Source organism: Zerene cesonia, chromosome Z (assembly GCF_012273895.1).
Source record: "Zerene cesonia ecotype Mississippi chromosome Z, Zerene_cesonia_1.1, whole genome shotgun sequence".
Taxonomy (NCBI): domain Eukaryota; kingdom Metazoa; phylum Arthropoda; class Insecta; order Lepidoptera; family Pieridae; genus Zerene; species Zerene cesonia.
In genome coordinates, this window is record NC_052122.1 from 8855400 (window position 1) to 8882016 (window position 26617).

Sequence of the window (26617 nt, forward strand, 5' to 3'; positions counted from 1 at the left end):
CCCACTAAAGCTCTACAATTTACTCTAAATAAACTAACTTTAATACTCTTATTTACGCACGATTCTGGATACGTATATGTGTTGGGTTGGTTGTTTCGACTATTTTAAGAAGTGATTTTGATGAAGACGTTGATACTATATCTGCGGTATTTCTGTATCGCTTTTTCACAACCATTATCTGTTATCTAGTAGCTATTAATAGTACAGGATAAAAGACAGTTAAAATATTTGATTCGCATGTGAATGCGCTTCTCTATATTTAGAAATTTAATAATTTGCACTTATATTTAATGTCAAACCTGATCAGTGATCTGAAATACGACTTATATCTAAATCAATATTAATCATAACCTTACAACTGTAATTTGTTACAAAAAAGATGCCCACTTAGGAGATATTGTTAAATATTGCTATATTCAATGTATGTTTATACAAATTGAAGCGTCTAAAATAAATAACATTTGTACAGTTAAAGTAAAGCTTACAAACAGTATTTGTACACAAATGAGGTGGAACATACAAGTTAGTTATTTAGGTCACACTCGCACTGAGTGTGAAACTTTCGGTCGTGGTACTCATGAATACTCGAGACCTGAGGTCTCGAGTATTCTGATCTCTCTGTCTACTGATTAAAATTCCCTCCCTCCTTCCTTAGGTACAATATTGAGATGCCATTAGTTTCACCTCCCGAAGACATTATATCCGAGTTTGTTACTGAGAGAACAAGCTGTATTTTCACAATTTTGTGAAATGTTACATTTATTGATTACCTTATATTTGAATTGATATAAATTAGGCAGATATGTTAAAAGAAGTACGATAACCTTGATAATTATAAAATCATAAAATCGTGTTCACTATTTTGAATAAGAGATTAACATTTACTAATATAGCACACAACTATTACGTATTATCTTCATAACGTCTGATAAAAAAATTCTTATTAACCTGTAATCCTAACCACTCCAACTGCCACACTTAAAATTAACAAAGGAAAAAATTCATGGACATAACCTCGTTCCAGGCTGGTCGCAAACTCAACAGCTCGGGTCTCAAAAGAGAACAAAACACAGCACCATTCATTTAACTTCATAATGAGCCATGAACAATCTTCATCATTTCTGCAGTTTGCACTGCGACGGAGACCTGACCCCTTTTTGCTCGTACCTACGCGCAATTTAACGTTCCATACTTACCTTTTCGATTCACAAATAAAGAATAATAAAGACGTAATTAAGTAAACTCCAGCCACTATTGTTCTTCAAGTCAGTTTGTTTTACAAACGTAATGTGATATTTTTTATAAGCTTAAATACGATATATTTTAATTTAAAAATTCCAGTCGTTCATGATTGGATTAAAGCATTATAGTTATACAATAATTCCGAACGCGAAAGAGGGTCAATAATCCGCGTGTCGAGTAATAAGTTTTAATGTCTAGCTACTTTTTTTCTATCGGACTCGTATATTGCATGTGTTATTGAATTTCTACATACTTTATGCGCGAGTTCTTAAGCACAAAAAATGTTGACGGAAAATTTTTAATAACGAAACTTTATCATGCATGCTAAGATGACGTGGTTTGGTATTATAGTGTCGGAATAAAAAAAAAAGTTGTCAAAAGTTAATTAACACCAGATCAAAATAAAAGAGGAATAATTTTCGCACACGGGACATCGATTTTTAGTCGAGCGTGAAATTTGACCGAGATGGCCAAACCGACACCTGGCGTTATACATGATGCCGATAAACACATTAAAATTATCCTCAAGCGAGCCACAACCCCTAATCAGATAGGCGAAGCGATTCTGAGAAACTTTAATTAATTTCTCCGAAATCATGGGAGTCGTTCATGACGATAAGCATTATTTTATTCACTGGTTACGGTGGCGTAAGCGTATGAGCGTAGTAACCGGATTTGTGTGGCTGTGTTCGTGAGTGAAAGAGATAACGAACGCCATCTATTGTAATATCATCACGCAACAATGAGAGACTTAGAGAGTCATGTTTGTTGGCAGAAATCATTTTGCTATCGCAGAGGAATGTCGAATTTGATTGCGTCATACTTGAGGTGAGCTTCACTTCAGCCGTACTGAATTGTTCACAGTATCTAAATTGCCGCTGGGGAAGGATCTGAGTATCTAAATTACTCGTGTTTGACAATTAGTAGCGTTGTATCGCCCACAAGCGAAACGTATGAGGTGCACACATACTATAACTGTCACTTGTCACCTCATCACGCCGCAGAATTTTCGAGAAATCGGCGCTTAGTTACATTAATGCTCTACACGACATGTCAACACATCCATCGGTGCGCAGGCGATTCCGGTGAAATTAGAAGACCTACGTATTCAAAAACATCAAAGATACGTCCAAATCAAACGTTTATCATATACAGGTTGTAATGATTATATCTTAGATATAACTTATCAACTGGTTCATTGTATTTGCCGCATATCAGTCGGTATTGTTACAAGTGATTGCGACTTCAAAAGAAAAATAATTACCCGATTATTAGCTTTGTCGGCTACTTATTACGTATTGCGAATACGGGGTGGTTCTTTTAATTAACTTATATAAGCTTCTTATGGAATCCGCAATAAAATAATTAAGTGTCACACTTATGCGTCCATAAGAAAGAAACGTGGAGTTATTCCACTGCTGAATAATGTGAATATCATATGGAAACTAGGTTCCTTTTATTGCTGTACATTAAAGAGTTAAAAGAGGCTAAATGTAGATTCCACAACCGTGTGTTTGGTTTGGAATTCGCAGTTATTTTAGTAATAGTGGTCGATTAGTAGGTAACGACAGGGAGTAATAAAGGATCGTTCGGGAACAGCACGGGATGTTTTGAATTGGCAGCGCTTTAATGGCGCCAATATTCGATAATTCAATATACGATCGCATTATGCGATTTGAACATGTGTAGGGCTATCGAGTTTTATGACGTTAATGATAAATTCGGATTGGGTACGGGACCGTAACGCTGCAGATGACCACGATTGCCTAGATACGTAATTTTAGGCGTCCTAACGATGAAATATAGGGATTTGTCTTCGTAATTGATTAGGTATATAATTGAAAATTAATCTTTGTACCATATCTTGGACTAATTATCGAAACTGATGTTATTTCGCGAATTATCGGAATAACACGTTTGTTTAATTACACTACGTTTTAAATATCTTTGATCATTTTGTATGTTGTTATTTAGGAACATACTGTGTTTATCGGTGTGAAATGATAAACTGATATTAATGTAATAACTTTAATGTACTCTTTGAAACCTCAGTAGTTGTTCAAATTCGAAAATAAATCCAATTAATTGGTACTTACTAAAGCATAGTTGAATCACACGGGTATATAATTCTAGCGGTCCGCCCCGGCTTCGCCCGTGGTATATAAATAGTCTATAACATTACTCAATTAATGGGCTATCTAACACTAAAAGAATTTTTCAAATCGGATGTAGTTCCTGAGATTAGTGCGTTCAAAGAAACAAACGAACAAACTCTCCAGCTTTATGTATTAGTACAGATTATTGAATAAGTATTTGCTATATTGTAAATAAACTTTGTTGTTACCTTTGAAGTATTTCGCTATAGTTTTATCCTTTTTAATTTTTGCTAAGGCATCGACTTTGTGCTATAAGGTAAAGATTTTTTAAGTGAGAGTAGGCAAAGAAATTTAGTAGGTCGCCTGCTGGTAACCGACCAGCACCGCTCGCAAATGGATTGCCAACATATATTTATTTATTTCCGTTTTGGATGTTGGAGTCTAGCACGCTTTAGCACGAATTGGGCCAGCTCGGAACGAAGGTACACCCCCACAAAAGATCGTGAAGTAATCATATGTGAATGCCAATGCCTTTCTTTCGGTGAGTGGGCGAGTTGTAGACCCGTATCCCTTTCCTTACCCTTTCCAGTCCTTTCCTCTATACCCTCAATCAATCCTTTCCTAAAATAAACAAGGATAATTTTAATTACTATATTAAACACTAGCTGCTCCCCGCGGTTTAACCCGCGTAAGTCCGTATCTCGTAGGAATATCGGGATAAAAATTTGCCTATATGTTATTCCAGTTATCCAGCTGTCTACGTACCAAATTTCATTGCAATCGGTTCAGTAGTTTTTGGGTGAAAGAGCAACAAACACACACATATCCTTACAAACTTTCGCATTTATATTAGTAGGATTATAGTATAGTACAGTATGATATGATTTTACATAATTACACACAAAGAGCGACGACTAAATTAAAATCAATTCAGTCAGGTCAAGTAAAATAGCGACGTTATTATTAGATTTACTCAAACACATGTTATGCTGAAAGCCGATAAATCTCTCAATGCAAAACAACTTCATTAAACGAACATACAATGAGTTAAAACTGTTGTGTGTAATATACATAATTGATATGTATTAGGAAAGGAAAAATACAAAGCAATATTATAACCTAGCCTAAATGAAATATAATCGGTACAAATTATTCACTGATAATTCTAAAAAGTATACATTTAATAATAAATGTGCTCAATGTTTTTCCTTTTTATACTTTATTTAAATATTATTGATGTAAAGGCTATTCAAATTAGTTTATCAATTTTATAAAATTAATTGATTCACTTTAACAGAGATACTCTTATGCCCTATAGAGTCTGTATTGCACATAATTTAATTTTATTTAAATATGAAACGTTATTAAAAGGATACAAACCAATATCCCAAAGCACTCGTAAAAGTTTCAAAAACACCAGATTTGATTGACCGAATCTAAAGTTTCGGATTGTTGCCATCTCAATTTTATGAATGAGCTGTTTGAATGAAACACAATTATAACGCTGTTTCGCTTGAGATGACCATAATATACGTATCAATGGTTTTATGATATATATTTTTAAACACGACTTAGGTATTTCATGCAACAGCATTCTGCGGTTAAAATAAACAAAATATAATTAAAATAAAATCACATCATTTAGGCGTGACTTTTTAGTAAAACTTAATCATCCAATAAAGTATTAGGTACACTATTATGTGAAATGTAGCTTGTTACTCGTGAAATGTCTATAGTTTTCAATTTGAGCACATTTTGAAATGTTTGTTTGCTATACAATAATAATTAATAGAATATTCGTCAGTTCGAAACTTCAGCCCCTATTATCTTGAAGTACGTACAAATCTTAAACATACTAAATGTATCATAATCAACACTGCTAATATCTGGATAGTTAGTGCCGGAACGATCTCGTCAAAAATCAACATTTAGGAGATTAGATAAAATATTCAAACGCATGAAACACATTTTTTGTAAATATTCCGTACCGATATTAATTGCATTTCAATTTGCTATAAATTAGATATATAGAAAAACAGTTACTTTTTATTGAGTAAGGACGAAACATCGTTACAATTTAATTATTATGTTTGTGCCTACAATACATATGTTGCCATATTTTATAACAAAAAGGGCATTTACGAACAAATATTCTTTGAGACAAAAAAGCAGCTGTTCTACCCAGATATATTGTTTATAGATTACAGTTCGGTACCAATTTTTTATTCTGATAATTTGTCTGAAAAAATTGAGACGATAAAATAAATTCCGATTTGAATTTTTTGAAAGTTAAAAGACAGCCAAATTTTTAACACATGCAATCGGTTGTTAGTTGTGACATTCAAATCCAGATTTTTGAAATCTCCGTCTTTTGGACACTTCTTACCTTAATCGGACCCGTATATAATTCGATGTTTCCTATAAATAGCGGTGAACGCCCCATTAAAGTAACTATGCATTTCAACTTGACACTTAAAATTAAATCTGTCTAAGTCGTTATACATGCTTTCCTTTGAATTGATTTTTCACCGAGCAAAGCTCAGCTATCAAGATACACCCTGCATTATGCATGTATAAAACCATTACAACGCATTTATCGTTTTAGTGCTGTGGCATATTTATAAGTTGACCGGTATCCTTCCTATATTTCACTGTTCCCTAAATCGACCTTAATTAGGGAAGGTGTGAATTCCACCAAAGGTATTATGCGTCCGGGGGTGGGCCAATTTAACTTATCACCGTGGATATCTTTAGGAAGGATTCGGGCGGGTAATAATCGCTTGACGCACCATGTAATTGTCCAATTAAATACACAATTTTATGTAAATAACGCGAGATGATTACACCAGAATAACAGCCGTTTTGAATTTTACAATAACACATTGTTTGAAAGGTGTTTCGGCCGAGTCACTGACCTGTGTGAATCCGATGAAAGTTCGAATTAAGTTCCACATTGATCGCATGTTTCTAACGTCGATGTTTCGAGAAACTGCAAATAGTAGTAATTAATTAATGTTCTCCTATTATCGCTTAGTTAAAAATCACACGATTATTAGGTGTTCATTGTTTAACAGAATAACGTTTTTTTGTAACAGTAAATGTTGCAACGTTACACATTAAATGCAAGCTTGCAGTACTTTTACCCATATTGATAAGGTCAACGATGTTTTTATTCGAAGAGGAAATTATAAAAACTGCCCCAGAGGTATTCGATATGACTTGATCTATTTAAATGGCGTAAGTTAGTTATAGTCTTGTATCCTGTTATAGCAGTTAACTGAAGGTTGTTATTCAATATTTGTGTAGATATTATAGGTTGCGAATGCACCACGATAGCAAATACTTTAATATATAGATATTAATATTCATGTAGGATGCATTTGCATTAAATAATTATTGGGCGTAATTACTTTTGTAATAATAAACTCACGCTGACGTATTGCGCTGAGGTATGTATAGGATGTTATTTTTTAAATTCAGCGCAGTGTTAAATCCAGGTAAGTCATTATATAAAGGGGGATTTCACACGTCTGAGCGTTCACTTGCCCTAATCCAGGTGTTACCGTTCAGCCCCTATGACGAACAGATTCACGTCCTTTCCAGCTTACACCTCTCGATTTCTAGATATTCTATTTGTTTTAAATAATGTTTGGTTTAAGATGGGAGTTGAGGACTATTTTAACTCGCTATCTACTAAATATGTCTAATGTTACAATTGTTAACTAATTCTCATACATTATTTTAACGTGCATATCTTTAATTGCTAACAATTGACGATTTGAGCGGGCTTTTTGCGCGCATAAATACAGTTTTGTACAAAATTAATGGCCACGTGATTGTAGATTGAACAAATTATGATATAATTAAATTTAATTGCAATTAACAAAGTGCAGGATCGAGAATCACTCTCATGCATGGCGTGGAAGCCAACACACCGTGACGCTGTTCTCTTATCAACAATTTAATCACTTTGTCATAGTTTTTGTTTGTATGTAGCATGTTATATCCATAGGTTTATCTACACAAAGTTCATCTATGTTTCTCCCATGGCAAATATCTAACTGAGCTCTGTAACAAAAACATTATTAATTAGCTCTGATTTTAATGTATTGGTCTTTGTTATACTTACATTAATAATGCAAATGATATTGCGTGTTAATTCATTATTCTTGTACTGAAATGGACGTTTCTGATTTCCCTCCATTTTAATAAACAAATCAATCAATTATAAATTGAATGCCGTGTTACACAAAGAAAAAGTGTAATTAAATCGAGGTACCTACTTCGTTTAGCACTGCTTTTGATTTAGATTTTAGTTGTAATAAATAAAAATATTATTATAGTGCAATATTTCAATCGTCTTGCAAATTATATTATGATATCACTACATACTATCGCTTAATTGAATATTGTCATTTTAATTCAAGTCTGTAGTAAAAATGATGCCGCAACTATATTACTTATAATTACAATAACACATTTCATGATTCACTAGATATTCTATACACACAACTAGATATTCTATAAAAATAATAAAAAACAACAAACTTAAGACAAAGAAAGCAAGTTACCCACCTTGTGTCTATCTACCAAATAAATTCTTGCACAATGTAATTTAAAATGTAATTTAATCCCTCGGAAAAAGTTGATAACGCTTTGGTGACACAGGTTGCTTGATTCATCTTGTCTTTGAGCACATTAGTCGAATTACTATTCTACAAAATCCACCTTACTGTACATTTTTAAGACGCCAGGCAAAAAACATTAGATAGGTACCTGCTATGTCGTCACTCGTCAACATGTCACCAATATTTTTTGCTCGCCTGATGTCTTTAACAAAATCGATGTCATTGGGTCCGATTTCTCTTAGATTAAAGTTTTTACATTATTTAACAAATAGATACTCTCGAATATTCAGATACATGGTTTAACACTTAAAAGGGCTTAACGACTTTAACACATCCTGCGGGTTACGATAAAAAAAGGAAAAGGAGAATACTTCTTGTGTTTGTTTTTTAAAAGATGTCTGCAAGAGATAAGATGGAGCGGCACTTTAATCCTGCACCGTCCGATATTTGAAAAGGATGCGATGACAACTTTTTTTTGTTTTAATTTTTTTTATCTAATAAATACACTAATGTGTGTAACTAATACTCGCGTAAAACAGATCTGGTTGACAATAGTATATCATTAATATTCATTTTTTATTCATTTTTCTTGGATAAAGTTATCTTGTTATATAATTCTATAACACTGGTCATAAATAGGTATCTATATAAATATGTGTTCTTGGTTGACAATCCAATTCTTTGTCTCGTCTCTCCTGTATGTATAAATATAGACACGGTAATTACAAAGTTTAATATTTCTTATACAAGTTGAAAGTTGACCCAACTAAGTCTTTTACAAAACCTTATAACTACATATACCAGTATCCAGGACAAACAGAAAAAAATGCCAGTTACCAATCATGTACTATCATTTCAAATCAAATCTAAAAAACGAAACAAATAGGCTCACAGATTTACAAAAACCCATGCTAGCTAACCATTTATTAGTTTGTAGAGGACATTATCAAATCGTTTTGCTGCTCCAACAATTAATGCTTTGGCCCTGATAAAGCGGGCAGTCACTCATCGATGCACTAGACACCCACTTAGAATCGTATAAACTACTCCCGAGTGATATATCGTTTCGAGATAAAATTTACTTATTGTTTTCATAAACACTATTCAAATCAATTGCTTACATTTAGGTGTTCGTTACTTTTGTTTGTGACATACAATGTTAATTGTGTGGTGTTGTTTAGTAGCGATGAAGAAAATTATTCAATTTCGTATAAGGTAACCGAATTAATCATATAAAACTGTATTTTGTATAAGGAGGTATTATAGACGAAATTACTCGGTACGGAACAGTAGATATAATTGCACTATTAATTATAAATTGAATATATTATATTTAAAGCAAGAAATATTTCGGAATATGACGTCATATTGCAAAAACGTTGACAAGATGTCGATGGGTCTTGCACAAATGGTTTCATAAGTGGCCGTTTCCGCAAGCGTCTCTCGAGACCTGGTGATGATAATCACATGTGATGAGTATAAGACCTTTGAGTGTCAAGTACCTGTAAACATGGGTTTGTAAAGGAAAAACATTTTATTACAAACTAAGATTCGTGACGATGTTTTACAGTCATGACTGGGATAAGTGAATGTATGCCAAGCTTACACCAACCATGCCTTTTTATAAATTATAACTATGTACTTATCCATACGTATGTATTTTCTAGTACAAGTCTGTCTACATGAATAAATCAAACATTATGTTATCCTGATATTTCGTCGTTTCATTCAACCAACATTCGTATCATTTGAACGGATTGAATCCCTTTTAAGCACCGGCGTCAATTTCAGTGGGTGATACGGTACACGCCATTTTGATCCCTATTGCAATGTACATTAGGTTAGGTGAACAACGGCACAACAATGATACCTATAGCCCTGGAACCTGCGGTGTAGGTAGTGTTGCGAGTAAGGATTAAATAACTATGCAGGGTATGTAATGTACGTAATGCAGGGATTCGACATTTAACGGCTTCGGGATTACCTCGATAATACCCTCGGCACAATAAATGTTTTCAGGCGCGGTGGCAAGCGTTGCCTCGCGATAGGTCGAAATTTTCGAACAGCCATGTAAAATGGCGTAAGCGTTTAGGGTGGAAACCCTATTTCTTCTAGGTCACAGCTTCGTGGCTGGTCGGCAACCGCGTCGTGACAGCTACGGTACTATCGCAGTTCGCAACTGTCTTACGCAAGTAAAGGTTAAAAACGACACATTTACAAGCGAAATGTTTAACGCCGTACAGAAAATGTCAGAGAACGTTATCACAATGCGAGAGATCTTTACTTAAATATAATTTATTTCGTCCGGAAATATCCTATAATAACACGTAAAGGACACAAAGCGAGTATTCTTATTTTCTTTCAACTGACGGGTCGTATCATAAGCGGGTGGCATTTCTCGGTTTTTAATCCTATTGAGAGCAGCATTTGTTAGGTCACCGGGACCATTTTTCATTCGAATGACAAATATTTAGAAAGTTATTTATCCACGTATGAATCCGCAACGCTCAATCGGAAAGGACGTTAAGGGATGGATCGCGAGTTTCCTTTGTTCGCTTTCAACGATTCAATATTTACTCTACGTCCGCGCAATCGATTCAGGTAGTCCGGTAGATAATTCCATTATGACAATAATGTGTTCTGCCCGAACCCATTGTAATCGTATTCAAAATTTATCAATCGCATCGCATTAGCGTCAAGACGACGCATAATCTAATTCGCACAATGCGTTGAAAGGGTTTCGCGAGCGTGTCCGATTTGCGTACCGTCGACTGATGAGGCAGCGGCTACGCCCAGGGTGCACCCCTTGCAATCGTTAAATCCTCATCTATAACCCATTTTTTCGCGCTCGTATTTCAATATGCGTCAAGACTGATGGATAACTACGCGAGCATGCAACGCGACAGTGCTGTGCGAGGAGGCCTCCGTTATTTTGTGTGTATGTGTGTTATTGCAAACGCGAATGTGGAAACTCGCCATAAAGGCATTTCAAAATTTACAACTTACAGAGCACCATATCGACAGCCTCCAACAGTCCGCCGCCGGCGCAGGCGGGGATGAGCGGAGGGGCGGGGGGCGGCACGGCTCGGCCTAGCTCGCCTGCCGCCACCACCACGCGATGCTGTGATACAGGCCGGCCTATCTTCCAGGACCCGATCACGGGTCAGACCGTCTGCTCTTGTCAGTACGAGTTCCTCAACTACCAGCGCTTGGCGTCTGGCGTGCCGCTGTCCATGTATAGCGCGCCGTACCCTGATGCGGCCGCCGCAGCGGGCATGGCTGCCTACTTCCCAGCGCTGGCTGCGGACCAACCGCCCTTTTATGCGAACACAGTAAGTATCGCCTATCCACAATTTGTCATCCAGTTTTTAGGACATTCCATGTAAAATTCTGCTAAAGTTCTTACATAAAACACATGTTACGTTCGCATTACCGTAAACCGTGTACGTTTAATTCGTGTGATATAATACGAGATCAATTTGGCTTATAACAATAAATAAATCAATATTTAAAAGTAGTAGTAACATATTCTTCGTGGCCGATTGAAATCATTATATCAATATACACAAACAATAAACGTAATTCGATACAAACACAAATATATGCATAAACATTAAATACACAAGGTAATATAAACGCTAAAACCTTATTATTTATTAGGTGTAATCTCTATAATTTAGACAATTTTGAATAGTAGTTTACGAATAGTAAAGTTTATTTTGTTCACAACCTCCGGGACTGACAAATCAAACTTTTACACACAGAACTGTCCCACAATGTAATAAGTAATTACACATAAATATTTTCAACCTCATACCTAAACAAATAAGTGACCCAGCCCGCGGAAGAATAATATTTGACCCACATTCCATAGATTTAATTGAATTCCGCGTCAATCAACGTGCTAAACTAATTATGTATTCTGATCAATTTATATGAAATGATTCGTGTTAAGGTGTTATGCTTTTATGTATGTCAAAATGTTGAAATTGTATAATGTGTACATACAGAACATCCTACTAATATTATAAATGCGAAAGTGTATACGTTTGTTGCTCTTTCACGCAAAAACTACTGAACCGATTGCAATGAAATTTGGTACGTAGACAGCTGGACAACTGGAATAACATATAGGTAACTTTTATCCCGATATTCCTACGAGATACGGACTTACGCGGGTGAAATCGCGGAGCGCAGCTAGTATTATATGTACTTATTGACACAAATTTCTAACGATACATTTTAAACATCCGCCGTGAAATTAACATCGATGAATTATTGATAAAAAAAATCGTCTGTTATTTCATTTCGAACCCGTACATGATGTGATTTTGAAAAATTTAAAAAGTGTCACAACCTACAAAATAACGCTAAAATTTGTAAGCTGCCATCATATTAAATATATCTATTTATACTATGTATATATTATACTATCGTATCTATTCACTGTTCTCCAATGAAAATAGTAAATTTTGGCAATCTGTGTGTATGAAATAATTTAAACATATAGTTGTATGAGTGCAATAAATCCGACATTCACAATAGTTTCTAGTTTCTACGTCACTTGAAGCAAGATAAAAAAACACGATTTACAAACGTGTTCGCTCATAGTATGCCGTTGATCTTTATCTGACATGCTAATGTGGACCTAATGAACTAAATCTATTTAATTATAATTTCAAATGGGAAACCTCATTTGATACAACAGGTGCCATTGTGACCTTAACACCATGTTTACTGTTTTTTTATAATGAGGATTTCATTCAATTAGGGATTAAATTGCGTGTTAGTTGAAGACGCGGTTTGCGAGCGTTTATAACGTGACGCGTTTCAAACGCCGCTTTCTCTGTCGCTTTCTTTGTCGTGTTATTTTAGTTGAGAATATACACAAATAAGTATTGATTACATTTGTATATGAACATTAATCAATGTTATACGAAACGAAACGTAAAAAATAGTTTTGCATCTTTAAAACATAAAAGTGATTGACACAAATGTATGCTGATTAGTGTAACATTCAATTGTTTGTATGAACGGTAAAACAGTGTCATACATTATTAAAAGGACATGTGTAAGATCAATTTCATAATAACAAACAGAAGTGTGACAAAAAACGCTAGTGTATAAGTCACCTTAATGTAATAGACATTTGGTTTAATATGTATGAAACCACGCTGCTTGTAATTAGCTATGTTATTTATACAGGTAAAGTTATAGTAAGAAACGTGTCGTGTTTAATGTCAATAAAATTGCTATTTGATAACATTTTCATTATAAACTAAGTGGTTAAAACCAAGTTTTCCTACAGTTCATGTGCTTTTGTTAATTACAGTCAAGTATTATCAAAATCCGTTCAGTGGTTATCGTGTGAAAGAGATACATACTTCTATCCTCACGAACTTTTAAATTTATACGAGGATAGGGAAAGGAGAGGAAAAAATGTAGTGTATTTATCAATATAATAACTACGTTTGAATTATTTATTTATTCGTTTGAAAAGTTGATTTATGTTTTGGTAAACAATAATAAAATAGGCATACACATTTGATTTGATATGTTTATTTTTAACACGAAACTAATAAATTACAAAGCTTAGTAGCGGTTACAGGCAGGTCGTAGTGGACCTAGCCTGTAACCGCTAGGCGTCACACGTCCTAACATTAAGAAAACATTCAAACAGCTTTTAGAGTAGACATCAATTAATCAATTTGCGGACTATTGTAGAACTATATAGACACGGTAACGATACTTATAAAATTATGATGATACCAAACCCCTCATTAATATATACGAAACGAGTTATTGACACGTTTTAGCACTATCTAGCCAGTATCAGCAGACAATCAGACATTGTATAATATGAGATATATATTATTAAAAAGCAGGACAAATTAGATCTTTATCATTTAAAAGCAAATTCGTTTTATACCAGTCGTAAAGGAAATTATTCGGAGCCGTAAAAATGTCAAATTTAATTGTAATGTTTTCGATTTTGCAATCAACGTTTTTTGAAAATGTCTCAACACGCGCGCTCATGATATGATATACGTTAGAGCACGTTTTCAACATACGAAAACTCGTTTCGTCAAATCGAGATATCATTAAACTAAAGAAGATTAAGTGTCAGCACTTATAAGTACCCTTTTTTAATAACTTTTTTGTCCTCTATAAAAAGTTTTACCTTGAAATAATTAGGATCCGATGTCAAAATATCCCAGTAAAAGAGGCTGCGAGCATCTTTCATCGTGTTAAGTAGATTTAACAATAACCGTCCCCGTATAAAGAATACATATAAATTAGAATCATAATCCGATGATGCATGTTCTTTCACACAAAAAATGCTCCTACCTCGGTCGGGTTTAATAACTTAATACGTTTAACAAATGTATTGAGATTCCAGCGACGCACCGAATTTATCGCCTACCGAATTCAATATAGGTACGTGATACTGAATATTATCGTATTGTCTTGCCGCATTTCACATGTGAAAACTGTTATGAATCGGCGATAATAAACGCTGTAGACACCGCGGTGTGGGTGAGGAATGATAATTATGTTAATATAAAAGTGGCCACGCACGTTATATGTGACGTAGTAAAGCTGGAGGAAGGTGTTAAAAGGTGTGGTCGAGATCGTGTGCCGGTAGACGATTCAATCATTCATGGAGATATGATCATTTATCATATAGCGAAAGTGTGAACTTGCGTCCGATGCGTGCTCTCGGTGGTATCTTTTTTTCCATTCACACGTTTTATTTTGAATACGAAGTTTGAGCGTTCTCCGATCTTTTTTTTTTTCTTTTCCTCCGTTCAGCGGTAGTTATAAATATGCCGGCATGTTAAATATTGTAAGTTTTTACTTAATACGTGAGCTTGATGTTTTTATTGCATTCCGGGTTTGATAAATCCGCGATACCTATATCCCTATATGGGCGTTCAATTTGCAGACCGATGTAGTCACAAATAGGTAGTTTAAGAGTCATAGGTGTTATGTATATACTAGCATTTGCGCGCAGCTTCGCACGCGTTAAATTCCGAGTAGTTCAATAAATGTTTTTAAACTCTTGAACCACTTCATCCTTTAAGAATCCCCATCTAAAACTGTTGGGTATTTTTAAAAATTTAAATATACATAGGGACATTGGGACAAGAGAAAGCGACTTTGTTAAAACAAAGTCTGAGAAAGAAGAGGGTACTATAAATAGTCGGAATGTAGTGATGTGTAATTTATACGTAAATTAATATCGCCACTTTATTTTTACTCAGAAATTCTAATCAATTACTTTTTAATATTTTTTTTTATAAAACAAAAGAACAAATTCAAATTAGAGTATTCATGATGCGTCGAAATAATATTTACGACGTAGTTAATTGATCGATGCGTCTACGCATATGGCGACACAAAACGGAAACTGCCTAAATCATAACCACAAAAATATAATTTATAGTTACAATGAAGTGGACAGAAATAAATTCATCACTTCTCTAGAACTGATTTAATAGATATTCTATTATTTATAACGCTTTTATGAATTAAAGTTCTTCTTATTCATAAATTATGTTACGTTGATAAAAATACTTATTTATGTTCGTTTGTCTTTTAATAAATTAACTTTATTACACACATGCTAAAAACTATATTATAAATACAATTAAAGATAACATGAGTTTATTTCTTTATGAATCGATAATTGTGATTGAAGTGACTGATATAGTTATCTTTATAAATGAGCAATTTTTATTTAGTCACTAGAGTTTAAATAGCCTTGTCCTAATGAGGGACAATACTATTTACGACATCCATCTCAAATAACGCTATAACCATGATAAATATCGGGTTGTGATGGAAGTGTAATTTGAAAGTTGTTATAACAAAAGTTATGAATTATAACACGTAGCGTATAAAATTTCATAACACAAAGTCGAAACTATCAAAGAATGACGTTCCTAATTCACCCTGCTCGCTACCCCCACCGATTGCGTGTCAACAATATAATTCAACGGATTATAAACACATTCGTCACATAAAATATCCCTTTGGAACATAGTATTATTAATGTTAATGGAAGAATAGTTTCCATTAAGCTTACAGAACCAATCAAGATTACGGTCGACCTTTTTTATATATGAATACGACCATTACGTCAAGCAGTTTGCAATAGCTTCGTTTAATTAATTTTGCTTAATGTAATTACATTATATTACAGTTTTAAATACAACCAAAGTTTGAAGGGTATCTGTAATTGCTATTTTAAACGTAGTTTTCTGTAAACTAAATATATGAATATGGAACGTTGAATCCAATCCTTTAATGAGTAATTAATCGATGCAATTGTGTTGTGTTATTTCAAATTTTAACAAGACACTATAGTCATTCATAACAGCGAACTGAATTATTAGAATGGCAAAAATACCGTTTCAAAATAATACGCTCACCGAAATCGGTGTTCAAGGCCGAAACAAACACAAATCATAATCGACAAAGCAAACATTACACAACAATATGTCACGCCAATAAATTCAAGTAAGTGCAGATTCTCGTCACGGCTTAGCCCGATTATTTAACAGAAAACTGGAAACGTACCAGAGAGATCGAAGCAACAAAGAACGTCGCTGCGACTGGATTACGCTGTCGTACTTGAGTAAAATTTATTATCGGATTTTCGATTCGGCCACCAATGAAGTTGTTGGACAACAAAATCTTTTGATAGATTTATCCTGGCTGACCGCATTAAGATCCGCTCCTGAGTTATTTTTAATGTGTCACTATAAATTTTCGACCCTCATCGTACAGTACCTACGACGTGGAAATCCAAAAATTGCAACGATTTATTCTCTTTTATATTGCCATTGTAAAAGACAGACTGTTATTATACTTCAATTAAAAATCCGTTACAATGAATTTCGAATCGTCGAATAAGATATCAACAGATTGTAATTTAGAAACTATTCTCTCGTAATAATTGAATCAGACATCTGTTAAATAAGGTCACGACCGGCGAGGGCAAAACAAATCCCTTTTTAAAGATACATTTGTCTATTCCAAGATGATTGATGAACGCCTCTCATATCTTTAGCCATTAAATAATAATAGTTAAGACAACCGAGCGATCGATCAAAAAATCAATCCGTTGAGGTTCACTTTTGTAATGGATTAAGTTAACGCTTCCGTATACCTGAACGGAATTTGATAGTTTAGATTGTATTATATTAATATCATTGTGTTTATAATAACCGTGTTTGTGAGACTCGAATATTATTTTAAAATATCGGCTATTAATGTTCATTACCTAGCACGAATTGCATTGAGCGAGTTATTATCCAAGAAACATTATCAGGCTGAAACAAAAAGATACCAATCGTGTCCTATTAATTATAATAAAATTATAATTAATGTACAAATAAGGAATCTATAACCGATGCTATTAAGTGTCCAATTAAGTTGTGTATTAAATTGATGGTTTAAATTATATTCAACAGGCTGCGGGGATCGAGTTGAAAGAAAATTTGGCAGCAAGCGCCGCAAGTTGGCCCTACCCGTCTGTTTATCATCCTTATGATGCTGCGTTTGCTGGTTATCCTTTTAATGGGTAAGTTTATGCTCTATAAATTTCCTCACAATACAATTGTTCTTCAAGAAAATAAAATAAAGCATTACACAAGAACTTCTGATTGACGTTACGAAGAGGTAAACTAGATATCCATACCTCAGCGTCCATTGCGTTTAACAATGAATCCATGGAACGCTGAAATAGGCAAATTAATAAATTTGCAATGCAATGGATTCCCAGGGAATGATCAAATATATCCGTAAGCAGCGGCCCGGCTTAATCTAAAATGCATCCCCGAATACGCGTCAGAGCACTGTTTAGAACCGGCATAATTAATTTTTAACTACCCGTTGCCTCGCTGAAATCATGGCTCGGGATTTGCTAGCGAATTTAGCGACGTAACATACGTGAAAATTCGAAAAAGAGCATTCACACACGCTTCAGTCTTTCACGCTCCAATTTCCAAAAACCTCGCGTTGTCTTTCGTTCCTTTTTGGGTCTGGCAATCGTGAATACGTGAATTTTGGGCATTTCGCCTCGTTTTCACCGATTTTTTCGTATCGGTCCCCAATCGTCCATCAACATTCATTTATCAGTGTGTACTGTTGGAATTGAAGGAATAAGGATCTTATGTTAACCGATAGCGGCGCCTTGTAAAGGTCAGAGAACATGAGTTTATTAGATATGAATGTTGTACGAGATTATCTAAACTGTATCGGATTGTCGGCAAGTTACATAGAACATGGCGCCTTATCGCCAAACGCGCTTTATATCAATTTTCGTAAACGATTCTATGGTGGCGGCAATTATTTGATTTGTAATTAGCAATGCAATTGATATGATAGCGTGTTTGTTGGTAGCCGCTGAAAATCTGATAAGCTGATTGATTTTAGTGATTAATTCAAATACGGAAAACCGTGGAATAACAATTATTCAATAGCCATGTTGTGACAAAATACCGCACGATATAAATGTATCAACAATTAAGAAATATGATAAAGACTGATTAAATTATTCGTTTTTTATTGAAATAGAAAAGATAAACTTAACAATAGAAATAATATATCCATGTCCAACTCATTAAATTAACACATCGATATGAAAGTTTTTCGCATCAAATATTTATTTTTTTCACATTCTAGCATACCCTAGCAGTTACCACCAAACTGTTCCAGTATCAATCGTTAATCCCCTCTTCATTGATTAATATCAACACTTATGATTAACACTTTCATTGATCGATTTTCTTTCGATCACTGGTCTTCTGTGTCCTGCTAGGCCGAGACATTGCGACCCCACCGGGAATCGAACTTAGGACCCCTTAGTTCTTCTTCTTGGTATAGCTACTAGTTACGCTCACGCATTCACCACTGTACCAAGAGTCGCTCAGGTTGATTATATCCAATGAAATACCTAAAGATTCAACAATGTATCACTATTTGTGTTTTACTACTCACCTCGTAATTTCTTTACCTTCACCTTAATAATCTGCGATGCTTAGAGGGAAGAAAGATAACAATGGAACTTGAATTGAAGCAAAAGTCATGAAACTAAAATCACTAAGTACTAGGCCGGAGACCTCATCCATTCCTTTATTCAAGTCATCGATCCTTTCGTTATCCTTTAGCCCTTTGCAACGCATTTGTAATAACCCATCCTCTTCCAATGTTCTTGGTGATCACTTATCATCAAGAGAATCATCAGCTCAAAACTAGGATAAATGTAAAAAAATTGCTAAAGATTATTTATGAAATGAGAATTGTGTTAATGCGTCGATTAAAAGGTGTTAATAGAGATTTAGGCTGTACCCTCAATGCGAGCTACGATCAGCGCTGACTCCTACGATGGCGTGGAACATGTAATAAAAAATAAATATTTATCAGGGAACATTACGCCTGCTCTGATGAAACGTTTAAATACGAAGAGTACAATGAATTAACCATTTAAAGTAAAGCTTTTTATGAAAATATCAACATTGAATTATCGATTTAGACTAAAATATTGAAGCTGACTTTAAAGATAAAAAGCTTAGATATTCAATACGATATTTCTTACATTACTTGTGTTTTATTTTAATCGTAATCGCTGTATACATATATAATTACATGGAAATGCTACCTCATTTGAAACATAATACATATCACAACGGTTATTATCGTGAAATCAAAATAAAATCAAGGTTAGATTACTTGAAAGCGATTTCAGGCTTGCCAATATCGAGTTTTTTTTAATCTAGTGTCGATTATAACAAGTTAATTATAAGTAAAGTGAAAACATGTCAATTGTTTTTTAGAACGATATTTCAATGAATTTGGGTGTGTACTATGTAATATAATGTGTAATAGTCGAATTACATGAAAATTTAATTAACAAATGATTGGCTACTTGTATACTATAGTACTATCCCGTTTTTATAAAGAAAAATATATACAATGTGGCAAGTTAATGATCTGCATATTAATAGGTCTTACAAAATAAGGGAAGCACACCTAAGAATATGTATTGTATGTATTTTACATGTTGTTTACATTAGTTCAGACCACATTATGTAAAGAATGTTTTTTACACATGCGACACTTAAAGCAGTATTATTTGAACACGAAATAGACAATTTTCATTTTTGAACACGATCTTAAACATCTATCATCATTATCAATTGAAGTCCCACAATTATAAATTGTTATATGTTATAACAATTAAAACACGTTAGGGCTTTGCAGTATATACCGTGTACGCAAGAATGACAGCATTGCCTCTAGCCATCGCGGAGTCTTCATCCATATGATATTATGCAATATACATATTTGTTTATGACCACTCTAACAGAACGGAGTAAATCAAGCTATGGCTCATTCATTGAGAGATATTTGTTAAGTACCAATAATTGTTCGGAAATATTCTTTATTGAACAAAAAGGTATGGAAAATCGTTATTCGCAGATAAGTCAACGCTTTTTGAGTTTTTTTGCATTCTTTTATTGTTGATTTGTTGCTTGCTATTTCGCATCTATAAAGAATTAATGAAATAGACGGGTATATAGGACATTCTCATGTAGCAAAACCACCTCGCCCTTTATTATTGATATTGAACTTTATACGCACAAGTTAAGTTTCGTTTTTCATTGCATATTTCGTTACCTGATTACATAGTGTCTCTCCTACTTAAGCCGCAATCACGAATGAACCTAATTTGATTTAATTATCGTCAGTGATTTTGATCAGCGCTGATGAATTAAACAAGCCAGTCTAATTTCTATTTATGTCAGTCACAGTGTAAAGTGTAGTTAGTCCGAGATAATTTTTCTATAAATTAATTTTATCTATTGTGTAATTGGGTGCAAATGTAATATTAATAACGATCAACTAATGTGAAGTGCGTCATAGGATCTTCAAAGCTCTGTAACTCCCGTTAAACTGCTCGAAAATATACCTACTTATATAAATTTGCCATTAACAAAGATAGTTAATCAATTCTATATTAATTTAATTACAAAAAAACAAATCTTTACTTCTTATTAAGTGCGTGACGTCATGGAATGTAATTAATTAGATAGAGCCTATGAATTACTCATTTGTATGGTCTATTGAATTATTTTCCTCAGCGCAATAGGACAGTGGAATAACGATTCAACTAAGAAACCAATTTACTAGAAACTAATGAACCTCATGACTGAGTTAACTGCACTTGAATCTAAATTCATTCCAAACACGGTAGATTATTCGAGAAAAACCAGCGGAGGTATAATATGGCAATAGCTGACACCTTTTTCGTCACTGTTATTGATTCACATAATTAGCTTAGCGCCTCCACTTGGTATTTTTTGCCCAAGTTAATTAAAACTAAGTCTTAGTACATCGATCGTATACTAAAGACCATTCTTGATGTTTTTACCAGAGAGTTAGCGAGCCGCGACGATGTAGTTATAATTAGCAATTTAAAGAGTGAAACATGATTTTTCTATTACAGAACGGCCATTAATTTGTGTCGGTAAAAAGATACGCATGCGTTGGTGTTAATGAAACGTTTGGAGTTCGGAGAGAAAGATTAATATTGTCCACGGGTAGTGGGTACTTTGTCAACATCATCATTGGCAGATTCCTCCGCCCACATGGAATTGCTGTAATTAACCACCTACTTTTTCTAAATAAATTTGGCGTATTCCGGTTAAACTACGGGCGGTATTATGCGTGTTATATATTGTAAATGTTATTTATATTGATATTTAAGTAGTTTTATAGAATTGTATTCTTTAAAAATAAATATCCCTCATGGATTTATTATGTTGTTTGTCAAATGTAAAATAATATAGAGAGAATATACACTTACACACTTTTTTACTCATTCACATTATACTTGCAGACAAGTAATAGACTTGCACTATGATAATTGCAGTTCAGTTACATGAATATGATAATTAAAGATTAAGCAATTGTCTTTCTTTTATCTTTTATGAAGTATAATTTGCAAACTACAGTAATAAAAGGATAGTGTTAGAGTGTTGTTATGCATCAATAAAAGTCATTGAGACAATTTGATCCTTTAACATACATACTTCAATCTTTGCCTCAACTGCTAAAACTTATTATCTATGTGTTGAGATTTTAAAACGTAAATAATACATGGCAAATAAATTAGTTATGCCTATATTCACATCTCTAAACAGCCCACAATATTGTAAATAAAAAATTAATGAATGCAAAAAAATTTATAATGAATTTTCCTAATTTTAATATCGTATTAAAACTTGCTTTTATCGTAGATAAATAACACAAATTAATCAAATCGTAACCACAAAAAGACATTACGTTTTTTACAAAAATTCCCGATTAAACTTCGAAGATTAACTCAAAATACCTTACGCTTTTATATTAGTAAATCTTGGCGTGTGGGTGAAAACATGATTTATTTGTTTTTAATTGGCGCACTCTACCGACTCCATACATCGAATATATATCACGTACCACGTTTCTTTCTCAAGTACTTTATTGAAACCGTTATTTTAATTTTAATTACTAATTGAATAACTCGCTAGCTATAAACAGTGAGTAGATATAAACTTTAATATAAACTAAAATAATTTCAAGTAGATAGATAAAATGAATTACTTTAAGTAAACAAATGGGTGACGATAATATTGCACTTAATGGTTGATTCAATTATATGAAATTTATGTGTTTATGACACTTTGTAAAAGCACAATTTGCACCTCTTTATCCATTGTTTATTATACTAGTTCGATTCTAGACTTATGTTGATTATCCAACGAATAATCTTTATTGTTTATCTATACATAAACATTAAATAACTTTATATCATTATGCAATATCGGTACTAAAATCAGAATGTGTTATTTAAAAATGTCTTTCATAAATTATAAAAAAGTAGATACCTCAGTTCATAAATAACTTACCCCGCATAACATTGTGTATGTTTTGATAAAAAACAAACGATATTTTATCAGCTTAATTTAAATAATAACCTCCATCAGGCAATAAGTGTTAAATACACAATGAAACAAATAACTAAACAAAACAACAAATGCAATTCAAATTAAAAACTTTGAAAATCACAAAACATTTAGTATTAAAGACAATAAAATTATAGTAAATTGGGGGGTGTTACAGAAACTAAAAACGGTGTAATAGGCCGTTTTTGATGCGATCAAAGGCAGGTGTGTGTCAGTCCATCTTATCTGATCTAGCACCTCGCGTCAGCGATTAGATGAGACCAAGTAACGTGTAATTATATTATTAAGTTTTGTAGATTTAACGCAATTATTAGTGGAATAATTATAAAAGAACATGTTATGCATTAAACATTAGGTAAATGAATAACTAACGGTGGAATTATTGAGATAAGTCAAAATTTATGTAAAATAAACACAATTATGTATTTATTTTAGTGTTAGTCTAGGAATAAAATAAAGGCGTCTGTCATCGTACTCATGTATCCATACGTTTAACAAAATATATAGCAAGGATATGCATATTAGCGATCATTGAATGTATATTTTAACACATTTTTTTATTTATAAAACAATTAATAGTTTTATGTATGACACGGGCTTGTCGGGCCGTATGCAAATTCAAAAAACGGCAAACATTTCTATGTAACTTCACTTATAATTATATTTATTGCACACTAACATTGTATGCGGCTTCGCCCGCGTCATCAAGGGAATACTTGCATATTGGTCGTTCCGGTGAGATTTCCTGGATGAAAACAATCTTTTCTCGGGTTTCAAACTATTCGTACAAAATTTCACCCAAATTTGTCGATTAGTTTAGGCGTGAAGAAGAGACGTGCATAGGGATTAGCACGGATTTATTCACGCATAATTTAAATACATATTTCTCTGAGCGATTCACAACTTAAACTCTCCATCAATAATAATTAACGCTTGAATCAAATCCATTTCATTCTTTCACTTATTCCCCATCGCGTTATGGTAAACCAATTTAAGTTCAAAGCGCGTCATGGTTTCTTTAATTACAACAACGCGTTGTGGTCGAATAGCGTATCAGCCACGACACGATTTGCTGTGGCCTCTCTGTTTTTGTCAGAGCGCGTCCTGGGCGTTTTCATTAGAGCCACATCACGAATTACACTATGACCATAACGTGATGCAAGTTATATTTTCGCGAATAAGCGTTATAGGCGTAGCATATGCAATATAGTATAAAAGTGGGGGTTAAGCTAAAATATATCTAACAACATATTGAAAGTGATTTAAAGTATATATAACTAACTTTATCCATATAATTAAACCTTAGTTATACTGACTATGAGTAAAATGTGACACTGATTTATTTAAATTATCTAATTATCACTAGATATATAATTACACTAGAATTCTGTCCGGGAAATATAGTCACTAGAGATTCCCCCGCGTAGTTCCTGAAAATGTGGGATTTTCGGGATAAAAACATAAAAATTACATTTTTCGGTCTTAAATTATCTCTGTACTAAATTTCATCATGGACCGATATGTTCCTGCGAATAGCGCTTACAACAAACAAACTAACAGATAATCAAACTTTATATTTTTATAGTTATAAATATCATAAAAACCTAACGCAATATTAATGTACCTGTTACTATACCCACTTACGATCTGTATAACTGTGAAGAAGCTTAAATTATATAGTCCGTTGATATTTTAATTTTAATTATTTTAAATCGACCTTTACCAATAATACTTCCGCTCAGATGTCAGTTCCAGTACTTAAGCGCAAACAAATACACTCACACATACACACACACACCTGTACATACAATAAGTTGTTAAGAATTATAATTACGCTGTGTTGTTATTTTTCAAATGACCATAAACTAATACGTCGCCGCGATATAAGTTTTTCATAGATTTTTTCCATGTTTATCGGGTTGGTTACAAACAAGTATAATTTTATGAAGTGGTTACTTCACTTAAATTATGACTGTTGGCACTTGCTTGTGAATAAAAACAATTGTAATTGAGAATGAGTATAGAAATAATTTTAATTATTATTTAAACTAATTATTAATTAACGTGGTTTTCGTATCGCTATCTTACTAATTGACTAGAAATATTATTATAAAAAATATGCATTTGCATAATAAATTACCATACATTGTCGAACTGATACTGTTATTGTTACATAAATGAATCAAGGTTAAGGTTTTTCGTCAATGCAGAATTGTTATTCGTCCAACGAATTAGGCATTCTAATTAACAACTTAGAATTTAGCTAAATTAACATATTGGTACACATTAACATACAAAGTGTGAAATTAAAATGACTATTCCGAAAAATTCTGCATTTATTTGAATAAATACATTTTCGACACATCTTTCTGGTGTCGTTGCGGTAGGTAACATTTAACCATTTATTTACAACGATATTATATTGATTACGTAACTGTCACACTTAGCGTGAACAATTAGATCATTGTAGATATGATAGGACAGCGGAATTTGGCTTATAATGTTCTGGAACTAGTGGCAAACTGACATGTCTCACTTCGCTCAGAAAAATAATGCAGTACGTACAGAATACAATCGAAAATTTTCCTCCTATTGTATAACAGAGACTCCCTTGCGATATAGTCGCGCCGAACGCCATAAAGGTCTCGAACCCGTTAGCCGATGGTCGTCACCCACGATCGTGACCAGTGTACCAACCTCTGGCCACACTTCCGCTCTTCGCATAATTACAAACTACACCATTCGCGACAATCGAGACGAATTTCGTCGAAGTACAACGAAAATTATCTACAATATTGCTTTAGGAGAAATTCGACCGAACCGTCCGGGATTAAGGGCGAAACTCGCTAGCAGCTGAACCTAGAGTGTCGTAGAGTCGGGATGCGACGCACGTACCAATCTATTTGGCCTCCACTCGATTCGATATCGTGCACACAAAGTAATGATTACTCATGCCGAAGTTTATTTACGACAGGAAGAAATTGCGATTGTTTTCTCCTAATGGTTATAACTTCCCAATACGTCGGCGCCCGATTGTTAGCACAAATAATTATATAATCGTATTGCATTTCTTATTTAATTAGCTTTGTATAGAGTTAAGCCTTTTCGTTTTTGGGCTTGACTTTTTGGTGGCAGTATCGTGTGGTAAATATCCATTGCTTTAGTGGAATATAAAATATTTGTTTATACCACACGCCTCAACGTTTGTCTGTGATTAAGTTTTATTTCACAGTTCATTTATATCAATCAGTTACGTACCTGCAATATGTCTGACATACAAAAATGAGTTGCGGAAATTCGCCATATATTTATATTACTCCTGTAATTTCTGATAAATTGATTTTTCGATAGCTGCCAGGAAAATCAAAATTAATTATTTTTTGTCAATGACAACTTATATCAAAGTATTTATGACATTTAAATCTGGTTAATTTAAATAAGTAACTAAGTAATTATATTTATCCCTGACATAGCTATGAAAAGGGCGCTAGAAAATTACCACGTAACTGCCAGTGAACCGCGAAGCTATGATATTTAAGTATTTACTTTTGCTTTTCAAGTCAAAACATTTATAATACTGTGTTCTAGAAACATCTAGGTAGAGCTGTATTTTTTTTTATTTAACTATGCTAAT

The 26617-nt window shown here is 33.6% G+C and overlaps 1 protein-coding gene across 2 annotated transcripts in view; it reads left to right on the forward strand.

The window, feature by feature from the left end:
* Positions 1-26617, forward strand: part of LOC119835787 (homeobox protein caupolican) — a 45210-nt gene that overhangs the window by 5480 nt on the left and 13113 nt on the right. The window contains exons 2-3 of one of the 2 annotated variants that reach the window (XM_038360781.1): positions 10975-11298; positions 17446-17555. In XM_038360781.1, the coding sequence (XP_038216709.1) occupies positions 10975-11298; positions 17446-17555 (434 nt within the window). The remainder of the gene's footprint in view (positions 1-10974; positions 11299-17445; positions 17556-26617) is intronic. The other variant, XM_038360782.1, reaches the window with a different exon arrangement.